General features: G+C 38.1%; 1 protein-coding gene across 3 annotated transcripts in view; it reads right to left on the bottom strand.

Annotated features, from left to right (window-relative positions):
* rcan3 (regulator of calcineurin 3) overlaps positions 1–21,475 on the bottom strand; it is a 42,329-nt gene that overhangs the window by 9,401 nt on the left and 11,453 nt on the right. The window contains exon 1 of one of the 3 annotated variants that reach the window (XM_027143073.2): positions 17,185–17,447. The exons of the other annotated variants lie outside the window; for them this stretch is intronic. Coding sequence (XP_026998874.1) covers positions 17,185–17,271 — 87 coding nt within the window. The 5' untranslated portion in view covers positions 17,272–17,447. Of the gene's footprint in view, positions 1–17,184; positions 17,448–21,475 lie in introns of those variants that run through there. 3 annotated transcript variants of the gene reach the window in all.

Below are 21,475 nucleotides of genomic sequence, written 5' to 3'. Positions count from 1 at the left end.
ACAGGTCCTGAGAGTGGTGATAATGAGGTGTACACACAGGAGAGGTGAGTATTGCTCGTGCACTGCTGGGAACAGAGCGGTTAAAAAAAAACAACAAAAAACAAAACAAAAACAAAAACAACAGTGCATCCTCGTTTAGTCCAAGTTAATATTAGTTATGGATTCTTTAAGCAGTTCTCTAGATATTTTTCTAAAATATACTGGAATAATTCTATGATAAGTTTAAAACTTTCTGACACTGAGCATTAACACTGATTTCTGTTACGATTTTGGCCTGCTCTGGGTTTATTATAGTAAACTATCTCTATTTAGAAATACAGCTATTTAAAAAAAAGAAAACAAATCATCAATAGTCGATAATAAACAGATTGAGAAGACACCGGTGACTCAGCGGTAATGTTTTGTTATTGTGTGGAAGGTTGTAGAGTTTTATAAATGCAGTATTTTGTAAATACAGCTATTGAAAGATTTACATGTGTACCTTGATAGTTGATGAGAAACAGATTGAATCGGTGCTTGTAACCTTCCTACATTTATGTAGGATTTACATTTATGTCATTTAGCAGGTGCCCTTAAACAGAGCGACGTACAAAAGTGCTTTGTAGTCTCTATCGATGAATACATTAACACTGGGTCACTAGGTCACAGACTTAAGATACAATGAGCCTAAAACTCTTTTAAGGTTTTTTTATATTTTACATAAAAAATATCCAAATAAAAAGGAAAATAAGGGCTAGTTTAAGTGTTTCAGGGAGAGGGTGTCTTCACCCGTCATTTGAAGATAGCTAGTGAGTCAGGTGTTCAGACATCTAGGGGAAGTTCATTCCACCACCTCGGTGCCAGAACAGGAAAGAGTCTTGATGTATACCTTCCTCTTTCCCTGAGAGATTGTGGGACCAGTTGAACAGTGATAGTAGCTCTGAGGGAGCGTGGAGCAGTGATTTGTAAGCAAGCATCAGTGTTGTGAAATCGGTTTGTGTAGCTACAGGAATTCAGTGGAGTAGCGCAGCATTGGGGTGGTTTGGCAAAACTTAGGGAAGGTTGAAAACAAGTCGTTCAGCTGCATTTGCAGAAGACAAATTATGTTCATAGGTAAACCTGCACACCAGCAAAGAGCTGCAATGACAAAAGCGTCCTCTGTTTTGGAACAACCCAGAATGTGACCGTAAGCTAATACCTCTTGCTGATGATTAAATACAATACGAAAGAGTGAAAAGGAAAAATTCATGACTGACCCCTTACACCTTGTCCACTCTGTCTTTATTTAGTAAAGGACAATGACCTTCGGTTACATTACTTATGTTTCTAATACACCTCATATAGCTGTTCAGTAACTGCTCAAAGTTTTTTATTAACATGTTCAGAGATGTTTCAGAGGTTTATGCTCAACTGGTTTATGGTCAAATGTTCAACTGGCTGGAAAGTTGAAATCCTAGCAATGCCACGTTGACACTGTTTGGGTGCTGGAACTTCTTCCCATGCACAAATGTGCTCAACATGTTCAGTTTTCTGTGCATATGTTTAGGTACATACTGTGTCTATAACTTGTTTATCCATTACTAGGAAATGTTTAGATATTTATAAAAAAAAACTACAAGAAAATATTAGCATTTCTTTTTCTTTTTTTTGAGAAATACCCTTTGTCATCATTCTAATACTAAGTGTTTGCTATTTGACTTGGTATTGGATACTATTAAACACCGAAAACAAAAATATTGATACCGATTAGTGTGCACGCAGATGACATGAAACTTGTCAAATAAGTGTAAAATGCTGAACTTGGTTTATAAACCTTGACTTCAAAATAATCCTCCTCCTGCTTCCTCCTCCCAGCTGCCCTTGTTTCTTCCTGACAACCTTGTTTTCTCTCTAATGTCTCACCCTTTTTGTCCCAATACCATCTGGCTACCTTGGGAGAATTATGGCTGTGGAATAAACTGGTTCACATGCTCATCACGGCCTGCTCCTTCTCTGTTTTGGGCTTTATATAAAGAGATTTATATACAGAAAGGACTAGGGCTCTTAATTACACAAAAAAGAACAAACTATAATTATCATCATCACTACAGGAACTGCAGTAACATCTGGATAAATCATGTGGAGTTTTAAATTCTTTTTGAAATCCACAATACTGATTACGTCAACTGCTTATACTACCCATAATCCACCAATTTCCACCATCTTGTGTATGACTTTCATATGACCTTGTACAAAAGTTTTCAATCTGAGCAATCCTAGTCATAAATCTGTAAAATTTGTTGTAATATATTTACGCTACTGTTACCTTTAAAGAGGATTAAAACACCTTAAACCTTACAAAGGGAGAATAAATACATCCTTCACAGTCCATACGTTGTTGTTTTTTTCTTTTCAAATAACCACGTTGTCAGTCATTGTAGCTGTTGTCTGGACCAATGAGCTTCCTTTAGCTAAATCATTAACATAAATGAATCCGAATGGATAAACTGCAACCGAGGATTTGTTACAGTGGATGTCATGGTTCATGTGAAGGAAAACTTAACACTTCACAAAGGTCAGATTTTTCCTTCATACTTTTCTTCTAGTTTTACTACATCTTTTTTAAGTACTCAGGGTTAAGGTTAGGGTTAGTGTCTGGTCACTGAAATCCATCATATGGCCAAGGGATTGTGGACACCCCAGGTCATCACTGTGCCCATCAGCTTTAGATTTAACATGCGCCACTCTTCTGGAAGGCTTTATAGTAGATGTTGGAGCATTTCTCTAGGGATCTGTGATTTGTGATCATTCAGCTACAAAAGCATTAGTGAGATCAGACACTAAAGTCATGCGAAAAGGTCTGGGGTTCAGTCTGTGTGCCAGTTCATCCCAAAGGCATGCAGGAGTTTTTCTAATCCAATTACTAAACCATGCATATGTTCATGGAGCGTTGCTTTGTGCACAGGGGCATTGTCATGCTGAAACATTGTTTAGGCCTCTTAGCTTCAGTGAAAAATTGTGAATTGAAAACAGTGAATTGTAACTTGTACAGCATACTAACTACAGCATTATATACAAATGTGGGCTTCCAACAAGACCCATATAAGGGTTTAATGCTGTCCACAAACATTTGGTCATATAGTGCAACTTGCTGTTTCTACCATTTGATGATCTCTGATGATCTCTGATCTATAATGGGTGTTTCTTCCTTGTGCCAGATTAGAAAAAAAGTAGAACTTTGAGTATGTCTTTATTACTGAACAAATACATTTCCTAGTTAGACATACGTCATTTTTCACCCAACACTGGTGGTCTGCTTGTAAGAATATAGGCCTTACACTGTACTAAACCCCTCTGATCATTAATTATATACATAATACTCAGACACTTAATATGAATTAGGACTGCTTTTGATAAGTAATGAATTAAACATTTCTTTTCATTGACATTTTTTTTTATCTTTTTGAACTGGTTGAAGCCGGTATCAAGCCGCTGCCAGTTTCTAATCATCGTCTATTCTGAAAAGCCAAAGGAACATCGAGTTCCTTGTGTTTATCATCTCATCAGAGGTGGAGGACATGTCATCACCAGCTGCCCCAGCACACTTCACTCATCTAAATGATCTTCTCATCACAGAGAGAAAGAGAGAGAGAGAGAGAGAGAGAGAGAGAGAGAGGTGCAGAGGGGAGAAAGGGTGGGTGTTGGTTTTGTTGGTGTCTAATTGAGAGGAAGTGTCGGAGAAAAACTATGGAGGAATCAAACCAAAAGACATATAAAGAAAGAACATGAGAGAGAGAATAAGAGAACGAGAGCAAGAAAACTGGACAAGAAATAGCAGAATATTGAAACGAGTGCTGATGTGTTTGTAACCTGGAGTGGTAACTAGAGAGGATACAGCGATCACTAATTCATGGTGGTGCATTTTGAGTGCACTTCCTGACTCTGGTATACTCTTACAGACTCCAGCTCCACTCAACCACTCCGACCAGCACATGCATGCCATGCTGCATTTAGAGCTGATAACAGATACCATGGCTCTGCAAACTACATGATCAATTCAATTCAATTCAAGTTTATTTGTATAGCGCTTTTTACAATGGGCTTCGTCTCAAAGCAGCTTTACAGAACATAAACCTAGAGCAGAAGGTAAACATAATTAATGATAAAGGAAATAACAAATAATAAAAGTAAAAGAATTAACAGAATAAAAATTCTAGATTATTATTAGATATATATAGTTCACAATGTGTATGTATTTATCCCCCTATGAGCAAGTCTGAGGTGACTCAGGCAGCAGTGGCAAGGAAAAACTCCCTTAAATTGGTAAAAGAAGAAACCTTGAGAGGAACCGGACTCAAGGGGGAACCCATCCTCATCTGGGTGACACTGGGGGTGTGATTGTAATATACAATAATAATATACAATACATGTATGTCTGTGGGTGTTTTTAGAAATACAGTACAGTGCACTTACACACCAGGAGTTGGTGTATGTGTGCACAACAGGGAGGGGTGTGTGTGTGTGTGTGTGTGTGTGTGTGTGTGAGAGAGAGAGCGAGCGAGCGAGCGAGAAAGAAAGAGAGAAAGAACAAGCGAGCGAAAGCAAAAAAAAAGAAAGTAAACAAGAAAGAATGGAAAATATCATAATTCTAAGAGTGTGTAATGTGTACTTGTAGTCTTTTTGCAACTAAATAAATTAAATAAATGTAAGGTAAACAATTATAAAGTAAAAGCAGCAAACGCCTGCAGTTAGCGGACTAAAAGACGTTAGTAAATTGTTATGAATTTATTTAATCGCTTTATGATTTACACTCATAAAATTCATTTAAAATTCTTCATTTTCTTCATTTATTTATATTTTACAGAACTGGGAATGAAACAGCTCCTGAAGTCTCCCTTCATCTTCACTCAATCTCTCAACCCTCCAAATGGTCGTCTAACAAACTTCACTTGAGATATTAGAGTAACAGGACAGCCATGTCCACACATCGCCCAAGGGGGAATGGAGAGGGTAAAAGTCCATGAGGTTATCATGGACTCTTTTGTCATTAGAATAGACTCATGTAGAGTAAGTATGAAATCTTGAGATGTTTACATGGGATCCTCTGCTCTTAGCATGAAATCCCGATTATTTTAAATGGAATCAGTTAAAGTTAGCATGAATCCTGCGGAGCGGGAACGAAACGATGTGGAGCCAGCCGGGAATTTTACGTGGCAGAGTCTGAAATTAAGTAGAGGTAGCTGTGCAAAGTTTTATAGTGTCTGGAGCAAAACAAGTGTTAATGTGGAACTTCCTAGTCTTATATTAACCTTGAATTGTTTGTTATTGTGATTGTGTTATGAGCATTTTTCCCCACAGATCCAAATAAAACATACCCTTGGCTTGCTTCTAGTTTGCTTATGGAAAAAAAGACAAGCTAAAAATACGAAGGTCAACCTATTGCATTCTTTCACACAGTGAAGCTCTTTAAAATAAATAGCACTCTCATGCTCCCTCAATGCAGAGCACTGAATAAAAAGTGTTGCAAGTTTCCAAACATGACTGAACAGGTTTGTGTTCATTGAGGTAATGACAATGAGTCAAGGATCTTAACCTGATTCTAAAACACTTCTAACATCTGGGTTTCATCATGAATGTTGTGATGCTATGGATGCTAAGTTTAAAATCCTAATTAAGATACAGTGGGAAAGTTTGCTAGGTCGGTGTGTCGTAATAGTTACATACACTATATGACACAGTGGGAAAGTGTGCTAGGTTGGTGTGTCGCAATAGTTACATACACTATACGGCACAGTGGGAAATAGTTACATACACTACATAACAATAGTTATGTACACTTATATACACTGTTGTAATAGTTACATACACTTTTTGTGAATCTACAAAAAGAGTACAATGGTTTGAATAGTGAATCTGGTACCTTCATGTGTGGCTACCGAGGGCTTTGGAACAGCTGAGAATTCTACCAGGCTCTGATGTTTGTACATCTCAGCTTTGGGGAACAGGTGCTTGTCTGAGAAGCACAGGGTGTATGTCTGAATAACACACCATTACATCACACACACTGAATTCAGAGTACAGCTTTGGACATTCTTTCCAATACAGAACGTACAGCTGCTAGAGAGAGAAGGTTCGAGGACGTGGATGCAGATCGAGATATCCATACAGACGTGGATGTTTTTATTCTGTAAAGTCGTGATCCATGAATTCGTAGTTTCTTCCATCTCTGTTTCAACTTCATTTTGAACTCAAACTCTCTTTGAAAACATCATCTTGGTAGCCATTGACATTTCCTTTCATTTGTAGCTATTAGCAGATTAACTGCAGCAGCCATTTTGGAGCTAAAAATAACACCAGTCATTCAAGGGTGTTAAATGTTCAAACAATAGCAAAAGCAATAATCACCATCAGCCTTGATAAAGTGAAAATGATGAGTGTGGAGATTATTGTAATGAATCAATTATTCCAATCTGACAGAGAAACTGTGCTCTGAAAAATGAAGTGATTAAGCACAAAATAGTAGTACATTGTTCTGGTATCTCATCATAGGCACTCTTAATAAATTGCAAGGAAGTTTTTAATGCTAGTATGTAAAATTGGGAAACCTTATACATCTTCCCTAGTCTCTTAAATGTGGAATAAATCCAAAATTTACAGACTCTAACAATCATATCATATCACAGTTTCCTTTTAAAACCCAAAATTTGCAATATTGTGGCTCTCACTAATCTCTTCTTTCATTTTAGTCTTTATCTATTTTTATTGAGACTTTTCAGACCCAGAAATGAGCTCCACCACTGATGAGCGATTGAAATTTTCCTCAAAAGTTTGTCAGTTGCAGGAGAAGGCGGCAGCTTGCACATTTTTTTGCAATTGCAATTTACCTTACAGGCAGAAGAGGGTTTGAAATATGACACACTGCTCCTTTAAACTGTTTCCTAATCCTGACACACTGCCAAATTACTATTTTGAGAATTTTTCAATCTATTCTGCCTTTTTGGTGTCAAACTGCAGTTCTGTGAGTCTCTAAGATCGTTACTGTACAGAAACTCAAATCATATAAGATAAAGTATGAATAGAAACATGATAACATGGACAACATTTACATTTACACATGTGTGCATTATGTTGCATTTTGTTTACATTTATAATCGTGTATTGAAGGTATTAATGGCATTCATTTTATTTTATTCTATTCTAACACTGCTACATAAAATCATATTTTAATCTGTGCATATTTTCCCATGTGTTTTAATTACAGTCTGATTTGTTGAACCGCAGAAAAAAATCATACAAATGTGGGGCATGCAGTCTACTGGGATGCTGTAATGCTTTTGGACTAAGAAAAGAGTCGTTTTTAATTAAAAAAAACGAACATGTTAACAGAGAAGATGTTTAATTAACCTGGCAAAGCGTCAGTTTCTGGCAGAGCTTAATGGTCCAGTTGCATTGAGAGTGGAAGTAGAGAGCAATAAGATAACTCGATTCCAGTAAACTGTTATTAAATACCAGGCACAAACAGAATCATGATAAACAGAAGCTGAAGGTAACGCTGCTCACAGAGGAACAATCTCATCTTCTATAATGATGACTAATATGATTGTCTACCTGCGTTTCCACTGAAAGGTCAGTCAAGATTAAGATGAAGCAGCACTCAAGGTTATGGCTGTTTTTTATGATTTGTGGCAGTAGGTCAGGAAAATGTGGATTTATATTCCAAGGCATGTAATCAAATGTGAAAAAACAAACAAACACTCGGTTATTTATGATGGTGGTCTATTAAGATGTGCATTAAGTACAGCTTATTCCACGAATTACGAATGAGATTCTTTCCGTTGACCCCATCGTAACTAGATGATATCGAACCATGACCCAGCCTACCCAGCAGTCTTAAAAAATGGTGATCAGTATGGGGTAATATACTGTAATTTGTTAATAATTTACAAATTACAGTACATTTGGTTAGTGTGATCTAATAGCAATTTTGTTCAGTAAATAATCCTATCTGCTTTTTGTCTGACACCTGCATACTTGAACAACGTACTTGAACAACGTTAAGTTGTTGATGGCTACATTAACTTACAGTAGTTGTCGGAAGACAAAGATGACTATGATAAAGGAGCAAAAAACACAGGGAAAAAAATGAGCGCTCGTACAGTGAGAAAACTGCACGCTGTCGATCGTTAGCTCTTCCGTACCGCTATCGTCCATCGTGAGATCGTAAATTCGTAAGTCGAACTATCAGAACTTTAAGAGTATCTGTATATACAAAGCAATACATTTTTAGAAGCATTTAATGTCATGTCTAGAACTTTTTTCAAGTCAGAAAGAAAGGTGAATTATTAAAATTTTATTTAGTTTTAATAGCTCTGGAAGCAACATCGGTGACAAACTGGGATTTCACTGTGGTAACATCTAGAACCATAAAATCCAAACAAAAAAACGTGAGGTTTAGATATCCTGAACTATGGAAGAGTAGATGCGGATCTCATTGGTGCTCCACTTCCATGAGACAGAACTTTGGTCTACAGTTTTAGAACTGAACAGAACCACAGAAACCGAACTTTGAATTGAGATCCAACATGGTAGATCTTTAGAGATCCACCCCACCTTAGAATGTTATTCATTTACAGTAGATTTGATCTGCATGGACTTTTACTGTCCCACACAAGACATAAATCAAATCTAATATTAGAACTTAAAATAAGATTTTCCTATTGCATGATGTTGGACCATGAAAATTGGGGTTCTGTTTACAGTATTTTACAGATGCCCTTATTTTTTTTTAATTTTTTTACAACTGAGCAGGTACGGGTTAAGGGCCATGCTCAGAGGCCCAGCTATGGCAGCTTGTTGGACCAGGGATTTGAACTCATGACCTGCTTTTCGGCAGTCCAACACCTTAATCACTAGGTTACCATGTTCTCAGGTTCTGACCCTATAGGCTTTCTGTGTATACATACAAAAAGCTGTTCTGTTCTAGAAGTAAATAGAACCGAACTCGGAGGTTCTCCTACTGCCTGATGTAGGACCATAGAAACTCTTCCACTTTGTGTTCTATCGTTCAAACGTATGTAACCTTTAAAGCCAGACATCCAATATGTCCATCTCTAATATATAGGACCACAGAACCAAATGTTTAATAGGAACCACAGAACTATAGAGTTGGTTCTATCTGAGTTGGTTCTACTGTTCTATCTTACATCCTCTTTTGTACAACTGAGAAGGCCCAGGTGTTCAAATCACAATTAGTGGGATTTAAACACACAACCTGAGTCCTAACCACTTATCTAACTCTCTACCTATAGTCCTCTAGAAGTCTGAATTGAAACAATAAAAAAAGTACTTTAGCTGTTCTAGAAAAGAAATAAATCAAACCCTCATATTAGGACTCTGGTTGAGAATCTACAGATATGAAATATTAAGCGATAACAGAGACAGCACTGAAATGGAGGGCCTATTATTATTATTCGTTATTATGAACCATAAAAGCAGACATGATATAAATGGAGAACTATTGAGCTACAGCTGGGTGTGATGCTTGACTGCAAATTGTCAAAGGAACCTGGAAAACTCCGGGACACATTACGTGACTGTAAGAGTTTGCTTAGGATCTATAGATAGACGTTGGTTATGGAACATTCCCCAGAGGCTTATAACTCCTGGCTTGTCAATCGTGGCCACTAGTATTGATTAAGTGAAAAGCAGGGACAAAGAAAGCCACTTTATCTGGGCTGTAGTGTAAGCTGCTGTTCGGGGTGATGACAGTATTTTGATACAGACGCCTTTGGCTCAAACACGTTGGATATATTGGCTGTAAACAATGTAGTGCTGTTTGGAGTGTAAAAAGGGTGTAGAGTTGCAGAGTTCCTATTAGTCTAGACACATGCTGCTTGCAAGATCTGGCTTTCTTTTTAAATGCAGACTTTTTGGATCGGTGGGGAAAAAAAAATCCCTGATCGATTTACAAGAAAGATAAAATGATTGACATACGGACAATCAAGTAATCCAACCGTCAATCAATTAGGAGTGTATTTAGGAGAGCATGCAATCCAACAATTGTTAACTGTGATCTATACACATTACGTATGGCTCAATTTGCTTAAAATGATTCAAAGGTTAAAGTTAGTATTGTGGGCAGGATTAGTTTTTGCTTTTACTTAAGAATTCATTCATCATTATTTTATTTAAATACACAAATTCAGGCTCTGAAAGCGATGTGAAATTGTATCCGAGGTCACTAGCTTAAGTTAATGGCCCTTATTTCTCTTGCCTTTGGTTTCCACACTGTGACCCAAGAAATACACCAGGTATGTTCGCTTACCCGGGATATCCTTATATGATACAAGTTTTATTGTAAAAGATTTGTTGTTGACCCTGACAAGTAGTCAACAAGGAAAATTATCCAAACAAATTTTGACAGTCTTCCAAAGGTTCAGCTGGACATTACGTAATGCCCTTCACTTCATTAACCTTCCCCCTCCTCTCATGTTACAAATCCTCCCTGACTGAAAGACATACACCTATGAGGCACAGAACACCACCACCCCAACTGTAATGAGGTAGAGGGACAAATGGCATGTTTTTCACTTGACTGTAGTACAGAACTGCACTAATCTGAACCAGAAACTTCAGTATGTCTACCAGGTATCTCTTATTCTACATATAATGCTACTCACTAAAATGAAAGAGTTATTTATTGTTAACTCTAGAAACTGTAAACACATTGATGCATCGCTACATCCTGTGCACATCCTGCACTTTAACATTGATATACTGTATGTCCATATACCATATGTCCATAATCATGCACATCGCTGCATCACACTGCTGAGACATGTTAGCGGTGAGAAAAATGGACAGCTAACACTGGGTCTACATGTTTGATTACACTACCTATATTTCTGATAATATTTTCTCTGACTATATTTTATATTTGATTATATTTTTCTGATATACTTTGATATTTTCTTCAATATATATTTATTTCTTCTTATATTATATTTAATACACATATGTTTTATCTTTATTCCTTTATTTTGTTTCTTTTCTCTACTATTGGCTTTCTTTCAGGACAGTGGTACAAAACATCTCACTACATGTCGTATTGTGTATGATCGTGTATGTGACAAATAAAATTTTAATTTGATACTAGAATTGTGTATAGATCTGATGGCTAACTCGTTTACTGGTAACAAAAAAATCTGATACCACACTGGTCATGTGGAATAAGTGTACGATGCTGCTGTAAAGGACAACTGACAATATTCTAGATGCAACGTAAGTAACCCAAACTTAACAAAGTAATCTCAAACTTAAAATTCAACTGCTAGCTAAAAATGTTGGCTAAAAATGTTGAGAGGGATTAAAGATATACAGGTGTTACCGAGTATGCTGTTTTTGCACATAGCAGATATTGCTTTGTGACAAAAAGGGGTTCTGATGCAACTGAAACAAAAATACACTTTACTTACCGCTGTTTGTGATATGTCACAAAACCTGCTCCAGTCAAGGTAATTTATCTAGCTACCTAATTTAAAATCAGCTAGCGAGTGTAGAGGAACGCACGCTCGTTGACACTGTGTACACCAGGATAAATAAATAAGTTCAAATGTTAGACACCCCTCCTGATCAATCGATTTGAAGTAGGTTATTCATTAAGGTATCGGTATTGAGAACAATACAATAAATAAATAAATAAATAAATAAATAAATAAATAAATAAATAAAATGTTCTTGATACATCCACTCGGAGGAAGCGGTAGAAAATGAGTGAGTGAGTGAGTGAGAGTGAGTGATACATCCACATGTATAACATTAGCATAAGTTCCAAGTCTAAAATATTAGGTCTAGGTTAAGTTCGAGGTTTAAAAATGAATTAAACTGTACATTATTGAGAATTTTTATAGTGGTCAAACTTATCGAATTGTGCTGGGTCCTCAAGCCACATGCTACTATTCCAAGGTGTTTTCTAATCAGAAAGTAATTGCATTAACTATAAAATAATTGTCATTCAAACTCTTGAACAAATGTAGCTTTTCTGTAAATGAACCTTCAAATGAACATATAGTTTTATATACTCAGAGAAGCTATAAATAGCATGTTAAAAAGCACAAATTGTGTAGGAGCTTCTAGATCATTTAAAAATCTGATCCAACCATTCAAATGCTTCCTGTAAGATGATGTGATTCTGTGTCATGTTGCTCAGTAAAAAACAAGAAAAGGTTTTTATGCACTGTCAGATTGTGCATAAAAATACATGTGTCTGTGCCATCAGTGCTTCCTCTGTGTGACTGTTCAGTATTGCTGGAAGTATTACTAGTCTGATCAAATCTACGTTAATGCTGGACATGCCTGTCTTCCTTCGCTGGGCTTCATTACAGACAGCCAGACTAGAAAACAGAGTGAATAACTGAAAGGATTGCTTAAGGATTCATTTTATTAAGCATTACAATATGACTGAGAGGTACCTTAAGGTGGAGAAGTGAAGCTGTTTGCATAGTAAATAAAGGTCACAATGCACATTCAAAATATTTTGCAGAAATTAAAAATGTACCATTTATGTAAGAAAGCAAGGAAAGGCACAAGTATTATGTCCAACATGGTATGCTAGGGTACTCAATGTTTTTTTAGGAACAGCTGTATGCTTACTCACTCACTCACTCGCTCCTTTCACTCACTCACTCACTCGCTCCTTTCGCTCACTCGCTCCTTTCTCTCACTCATTCACTAATTTTGCTCACTCACTCGCTCACTCATTCGCTCCTTTCACTCACTCACTCGCTCGCTCACTCATTCTCTCCTTTCTCACTCATTCTCACCTTTCACTCACTCACTCGCTCGCTTTACTCACTCGCTCGCTCCTTTCACTCACTCGCTCGCTCCTTTCACTCACTCATTCTCGCCCCTTTCACTCACTCATTCTCGCCCCTTTCACTCACTCATTCTCGCCCCTTTCACTCACTCATTCTCGCTCCTTTCACTCACTCATTCTCGCTCCTTTCACTCACTCACTCGCTTCTTTCACTCACTCATTCTCGCCTTTCACTCACTCACTCGCTTCTTTCACTCACTCACTCATTCTCGCCTTTCACTCACTCACTCGCTTCACTCACTCGCTCCTTTCACTCACTCAATCACTCATGTAATTATCCAGTCAGACAATCATGTGGCATGAAAGGAGGCATCAGAATGAGAAAATTTGATCTTTATGACTCAGTGGTATGGTTGTTTGTGCCCATATTGAGTTTCTCAAAAACTGCTGATTTGCTATTGCTGATGCATTTTTTTTTACGTCTAACTTTACACAGAATGGTGAAAAAAAATACATGCAAATAACTTAAGGGAAAATGACCAGACTGGTGTGAGCTCACAACAACTCACTCTTTATCCTTACTCTGTACAACCATGATGAGCTGAAAAGCATCCCAGCAATGAACCTTCCGGTAGGTTGCACTCGTCACAAAGAACAGGAAACCAGCTACATTTGGCACAGACTCTCCCAAACAGGACAGATAAAGATTGGAAAAATGTTGCCAGGTCTGGTGATTGCCTGTCTTGAATTACAACTGTGATAACCTATCTATGGTCTGCAGTATTTATAACCATATGCCCCAGTTCAGTACTCTTGGCAGACTGAGAAAAAGTACAGGTACAGGTCACCTGGTGATGAAAACAAGGACAAAATGTGGGATCATAAATTTGTTTCCACATCACCACACTGTCAGGATGAATATACATTAAAAGCACAGAAACGAAAGCAAAAATTAACAGACATGATAAAAAAAAAGCAGATGCTGTCTTTTCAATAATGATCACCAGTATCTTGTGTGCATCTTATTAAATCTCCTTAAACCTGAGCTGAAACAATGATTATTCCCACTCAATCCAAGCAATCTTTAACTGCTGATATTTCTTCTTCTGCCTCTTGCTTTCTTGATTATATTTTTTAACTGGTGCAATTAGTAAATAAATAAAGTAAATTGTCTCTTCCTTCCTGGTTATCTCTCTGTTTCTATGTCTATATCTATCTTGACCGATCCCTGACCAGCAGCCAAAATAAGCAAAACCAAAAATAATGACTATCGACATAGCAACGGCACAAACAAGGTTTAACAGCACACAGGAGAAATGGTGTGTGTGTGTGTGTGTGCATGATTAGTGATAAGCACGCCATGGGGAAGCAAGGCTTGATGGGAGGTGTAGTCGTTCATGGTTAGCCACATACAAACAATGACTCATTGCCTAACTAAAAGGATGGCTACGTGTTTCATTTAGTCTGACACAAAAAAAAAAACAGTTGATCGACACTGGTAACAATGTACTACCTATGTCCTGGGTGTTTGTTGGTGGAGACACACTGTGACTATAACTGCAGTTCTACAGCTTCTGTGGTGCATCACAACTGGATGACGAACACTCACCTGAATAAATGTGTGTGTGTGTGTGTGTGTGTGTGTGTGTGTGTGTGTGTGTGTGTGTGTGAGAGAGAGAGAGAGAGAGAGAGAGAGAGAGAGAGAGAGAGAGAGAAAGCAAAAAAAAACAATTGAACCAAACGTATAAGGTAATGTAGACAATGTTTTCTTACATTTTTTCTGTGTGCTAGATTTAACTAAATAATCTCCCCAAATAATCTACAATTAAGACCAGACAAAGTTTCAGACTCATCTCGTTTTTTTTTTAATTCATGATTAAGCTCTATAATTTTCGGTTCGGTCAAAATACTAATCATGTTTGACTGAGAAAGGAATTTTATAAATGTTGCTGCTGGAAAGATGTAAGCAGATATGCTTCTGATTCTGTTACATTTCTAATGTTACACAATTGAGTTACACCGTGCTTCACTGCCCCACTTACCTTCCATACAGATATTACTGTACCTATTTGTCATAAATGGAAACTCCAAAAAGCTTGAATAGCAGCCTCTTTGGGCAGGAATGACTCTGCCCCATGCTCAGTGGAGGAGAAGCAGACATGACTGGTAATGGCAGGGTTGCCAGATTGAGGTGGGTCAAATACTTTGTGCAGCCAAGTATATATATTTTGTGCATACAAATGGCAAAGTGTAAGTGTAGACATTGTATCTATTATTTACAGAAACAATTCTATTGTAGAATATAATATATTGCAGAATTGTAGAGAGATGATGGTGTATAACTGTGGAAAAATGTTGTACATCAGAAATACAAAAGGCTAAAAATATTTGATGCCAAAGCTATGCTGGGTTTCAGGTCTTTCTTGTGGTTTTTGAAATGGAGTTGAACTGGATAATGAATAATGAATATTACCTTAAACACAATGGCTAGTCTGTGACTAAGTCTCTTAAGTCTAGTAGTTTTTCTTTGAGATTATATAGTTATTCACATCACGAGCTGCTGCTTCAAATAAACCCATTCGTACCTGATTTAACATTTTGCTTGCTTTTTTGCCACAGACATTCTTCCATAAGACATTATGCATTGCATTACATCATCTTTATGATAATCTAACACACACAGACACACACACACACACAAAGACACACAAAGACACACACACACACACACAATGAAAAACCGTTTGGCATTCTGCTTCTTTTAATAAAGCAAAATATACCAATAAAATAAAATGTACAAACACTTCAACAGCATTTAGACTCATGCATCTAGGTATACCCTATCTAACACACACACACACACACACACACACACACACACTCACACTCACACACACACACACACACACACACACTCACTCACTCACTCACTCACTCACTCACTCACTCACTCACTCACTCTCTCACTCTCTCACTCTCACTCAAACACACACACACACACACCTGCAGTATGAAGATAGGTTAATTTGGATGGTGTGGGCACATGTGAATGAGAAAAACAGGGTTCGCCAATGCGTCTAAATCAAGGTTTTCTCCGGTCACTTTTTACCGAGTCTATAAAATTCCTCCCTGCGCTTCGCGCGCGCGTCACTCGTTTTAGCGCACCGATGACGTCACCGACGCGTGCAGCGGAATGTTAATGCGGAGCTGCAGCTTCATTCACAAAAAAACAGTTTAGCAGTTTGTCCCAAACGACTCCCCGTTCCCCACAAACAACAACGTGCATTCAGGACATTATTTTCTCAGTGAGGCTCATTTTTGGACACCAGCCTTCTCCTGTACTTATTAATTAGATTTTTTATTTTTGTGACAGCAAAACTCCCAAAATAACGCGACAGAAAACGGTTTCAGATCATTTAATTTTGTCAAATCAAAAATGTTAATTGCAGTATAATTGGATTTGTTTTAACACTACAAAAGAGATCACACAGAGCTGTTGTCAGGGGGCGTGGTTACGTCGGGGCGACCGTAGCAACCGTCCTTCGCCGCATAGATCAAATAAAACTGTGTAATGATGAGACTTTGACATTGTGTATTAATTATATCATACTGGGCAAATCGCTCTTGCTGCAATCACTTGGGCTATTATAAGCTCACTTAATGAGAGAGAGAGAGAGAGAGAGAGAGAGAGAGAGAGAGAGAGAGAGAGAGAGAGAGAGAGAGAGAGAGAGAGAAATATTAGAACTATGACCCTGGGAGAACAGTGAACACTTGGTGAGCATGAGCTTGAACCTTCAGCATGTAGAGAGAGAATGACACACACACACACACACACACACACACACACACACACACACACACACACACACACACACACACACACACACACAGAGAGAGAGAGAGAGAGAGAGAGAGAGAGAGAGAGAGAGATATTAGAACTATGACCCTGGGAGAACAGTGAACACTTGGTGAGCATGAGCTTGAAGCTTCAGCATGTAGAGAGAGAATGACACACACACACACACACACACACACACACACACACACACACACACACACACACACAGAGAGAGAGAGAGAGAGAGAGAGAGAGAGACAGGCAGAGACAGAAAGGAAGAGATCAAGAGAAGGAGAAGAAAACGACGAAGAGCAAAGCGGTAAGCTATTGAGAAAGAGGAGAGGATTGGAGTGAGGAGAGAGAGGGGGGGGAAGGGGAGAGAGAGAGCTAGAAGAGAGAAGAAGAAAGAGAGAATGGGAAAAAAGAGAGAGGGAGAGAGAGAGAGAAGAGAGAAGAGAAGAGAGGGAGAGAGAGAGAGAGAGAGAGAGAGAGAGAGAGAGAGAGAGAGAGAGAGAGATGCCACACATTACACAGTATGGTCTTATATGTTCTTACACACACACATGATCCGTACCTGCATCTTGTCGGACGTGAACACCTCATCATCCACGTCGCACGCGATGAGCGTCACCAGTTCCAGTTTCATATCGATCGATGGCATTCCCTCTTAAAACGATCAGCGCTGGGATGTTTTTGTGTTGTTTTTAAACAGATCTGATGTTATTCCTGTTATTTTCTCTCGTTCCTCTTGCCCTTTCAGAGTTAGACTGGTTAACCGATGTTCACTGATCTCACCTGAGATGCGCTACAGAAGAGACCTAAACACTCGCTGACTCCTGCCTGTCTGACCCTCGCTGTCTTGAACGCAAGGGGCGGAGCTAAGCCGTTCCAAAAGCACCAATCAGCGCGCGTCCCGGCACTGACGCCACCAGCTCCTGCATTCACTGAAAATAGTTTTTGAGTTAGTTTCAGGGTTTCTTTTTATCAAATGCTTTGTTTCTCATTTAGACATTACACAAATGATCCCTCATGTACGTTCTGTTAGCATGTCATAGGTTCAAGAAAGGCCTGCTTGTAGGAAAATTATCTATGGACAACCATGATTTTACTGCAGTTAACAGTCACTAATAAAGCAATCAGCCACGAGAGGGCGTGCTTTACAGTCATATCACTGGTGAGTGTTTTTGGGTACCACGTAAAGTGAAACAATTCTATTGGTTGCCATAGGAATACATTTTATCGGTGATTAGCGTCATTTACATTGTAATGTACCTCTAGATTTGCATAGTAAAATTTTCTTAACTTTGTTACGTCACTGGACACGCCCACATCTACAATTGTAAATGAATAATCTCAGTTTGTATAACGTGTGTAATATGTGTATAAACATTGACTTTACTCACAGTAACATCTTTGTAACACATGACATAAAATGGATTTTAGTGTTATAAACCAACATTTAAATAAATAAATATACGTACGTATGAATATTTTATGTTTTGACTATTGTTGAATGGGTAGCAACATTAAATTCCATGGACCAGAAGAGCATGAGATTGAGTAATTGATAAAAGCGTCGCCCTTTGTGGGTTGCATCATTAGACACGAGGATGAGAAAGAGGCACAGTCTCGACTTGAGCCTGTGTAGGAGTGCACGTGGTTGAAATTCTCACGTTGAGAGAGAAACAAAGTTATAACCAAAATTCATGAGTTGAGATTAGAAACAAGGTCGACATTTATAACGAAAAGGAGTCGACTGAACCTGCGTTCATCGTGTTTTAGTTAGTCCCAAGAAGTGAACAAATTTCTTTGTAAACAACAGATTTCTTGAATCTATGAGTCTCATTTTGAATCCATCTTGAATCTTGAGTGTCATTTAGCCAGTTAATGTATATCGGGATTGCCATGTGCTACGAGCTATTTTTGTGCCATTGTTGAGGTTATTCTCTAATGTTAGAGTTATAAATTCTTTAAAAAGTCATGCTGATGAAAAGGGTAAACGTTTAAAATATTGCATCTGGTGTACTTTAAAAGACTTTAACTTATGGAATTTACATTTTTTATTTTATTTTGAAAGTTAAATGTGATTTCGTCTGGTCTTTGCAAGGTTGTTTTTTTCCCCTTCACTTATCCCTCCTTTCCTGTTTGCTGATGCCCTGCTGATGATCTTCTAGAAGGCCCCCAGCATTGTAAACTGCTTCAGTGCAGTGAAGGGTGTTCAACTCTGACAGTGTATACAAAGTTGAAGTGACAGGCTCACGTGTGCAACCTTTTGTTTTCTTTTTAAATTATATAGAATTACATTATATATATTTTTTCCCCACAGAACAGTGTTCTATAACTGGAACACCTAAACGGGAATAATGTGGACACTGGACCTAATTAAGTTTCCAGTCATTTTGAGTAAATTTACACTGACAATATTGAATCAGAAGAAATATTGATTCACTGTGTGTCACTGAGAATTGTACATGAGGTTTACTGTTATTTACTGCTCATGCCTGATTCTGCTTGTGCTGTTGTTGATTTATTTTCCTTTTTACATTTACAGCATTTGTAAATGTTGAGGGTTAAGGGCCTTGCTCACTACGCTATGTGAAGTTACACATAATGTGATAAAGGAAGGATATTAATTTGTAAGTATAGTAATTTGCATAGCTAGAATTGAATTAAACAAGGACTATCAGTAATAGTGAAACAGAGTCTAAAATTGTATTACTGGCTGAGACAAAAAAGAAAAAAGATTTGTATTATTGTATTAATGAGTTAATTTAAAAGGTGTTTTTTTTTTTGTTTTTTTTTTAAGTTTATTTTTGTTGCACAAAGGTTTTTGGGATAGTCAGGGTTTATTTTGCAAGTTTTTCTAATCACCTGCTTTAATTTGCATTGGTACCACTTCCCTCTCTCAGACATCTGAATGATCAGGGTTTGTGTGGCAAGCATAGAATATTTCAGTAACTACCAACCTACATCTGGGTGTGGATGTGAAAAGTGCAAGGCAGCGCCTTAAGATATCAAATGTATCTGTTTGCCTGAAGAGGTGATCTCATTCAGAAGCACTGACATTGTCAGAGGAAGAACCAACCTCATGCATCATCTTTTACTGATCTGTGGTTTTCTAGTTACATTATTTCACTCCTTTTGCAGCACAGGATCTCAATCAGGTCAATGATTAAAAATTTTTTTTATGAATGACATGTTTTAGAATGATCTGGATTGTCTGTGAAACGTTATTTCCCGTTATCATATACTTCACAGCATCTTTCTCTCTAAAGCCTATTTTCTTTCAAAGGAAGTAAAACATGGCCAATAGCAGGTCTGTTGTTGGGTTTTCAGAACTATGAACCATTGAACCGTGTGATTTTGTTTTTCCAGACAGTGCATTATTTTCCCTGTCAGTACAACTAATAGAAGCGTCTTTTATTTTGCCTGTAGGAAGAAAAGCAGGGCAGTAGAACAGATAATGCTTCCAGGTATATTTGTTGGTGCACTTTACACAGAACACCCCCTCCCCAATAGTTTTCATAGAACCATGCATCATTGTAGCACTCCACTGTTTTGACTTTTTTCCAAGTACTCACATTTGAATATAATAATGGGATATAAATATGAATCACACACAATATACAGCGATGTCACTGTGTGTGTGTGTGTGTGTGTGTGTTTGTTTCTGTGTGTGTGTATATGAATCACACACAATACACAGAGATGGCACTGTGTGTGTGTGTGTGTGTGTGTGTGTGTGTGTGTGTGTGTGTGTGTGTGTGGGTGTTTGTGTGTGTATGAATCTCACACAATATACAGAGATGGCACTGTGTGTGTGTGTGTGTGTGTGTGTGTGTGTGTGTGTGTGTGTGTGTGTGTGTGTGTGTGTGTGTGTGTGTGTGTGTGTGTGTGTGTGTTTGAATCTCACACAATATACAGAGATGGCACTGTGTGTGTGTGTGTGTGTGTGTGTGTGTGTGTGTGTGTGTGTGTGTGTGTGTGTGTGTATGAATCTCACACAATATACAGAGATGGCACTGTGTGTGTGTGTGTGTGCATGTGTGTGTGTATGAATCTCACACAATATACAGCCATGGCACTGTGTGTGTGTGTGCATGTGTGTGTGTATGAATCTCACACAATATACAGCCATGGCACTGTGTGTGTGCGCGTGTGTATGTGTGTGACAGACATCATGCTGTGGTGTTTGTGTGTTTATGAGTTGTTGTGCACTGGTCTATCCATCTTGTCTGGCAGGTTCAAGCTTAAGACCTGGAAACAATTTATTGGAAATATCTGAGTGGTTTAATGTTTGGGCAGGTGGAATTAATTACATATAGTGCAAATGAATAAATCTGGATTGTGTGTGTGTGTGTGTGTAGACTGCTTTACTATCTCACCCTTCTCTACCAGCCTCTGGCTTCACTGCAGCTGCAGCAAACTAGGGCAAGATATTTATAGAACAGAGAGAGAGAGAGAGAGAGAGAGAGAGAGAGAGAGAGAGAGAGAGAGAGAGAGAGAGAGAGAGAGAGAGAGAGAGAGAGAGAGAGAGAGAGAGAGAGAGACAGGGAGGGTCCAGGTGCAGAGGAATGCAGGGTGATGCAGCAGAAATAGATAGAGAATGAAAAAGACAGAGAGAGAAAGAACAGATTCACAGGAAATACATAAAAAAAACAGTTCCACAGTTCATATAAACAACCTGAATTAATAATGAACACAAAAGGAATGTGAATGAAGGAGAGACAATGTGTGCCTGTTGCCTGGTGACTCAAACACCGCATCTCCATTATCTCCATCTTCATGCCCAATTGCTATATTAATATCATACTGATCCAAAGAGCAGTAGAGACTATTTTCATCTCAGTCCTCCAAGCTTTTCT

Source organism: Tachysurus fulvidraco, chromosome 12 (assembly GCF_022655615.1).
Source record: "Tachysurus fulvidraco isolate hzauxx_2018 chromosome 12, HZAU_PFXX_2.0, whole genome shotgun sequence".
NCBI classification, from domain to species: Eukaryota; Metazoa; Chordata; class Actinopteri; order Siluriformes; family Bagridae; genus Tachysurus; species Tachysurus fulvidraco.
This window is presented reverse-complemented; position numbering and strand designations above follow the sequence as displayed.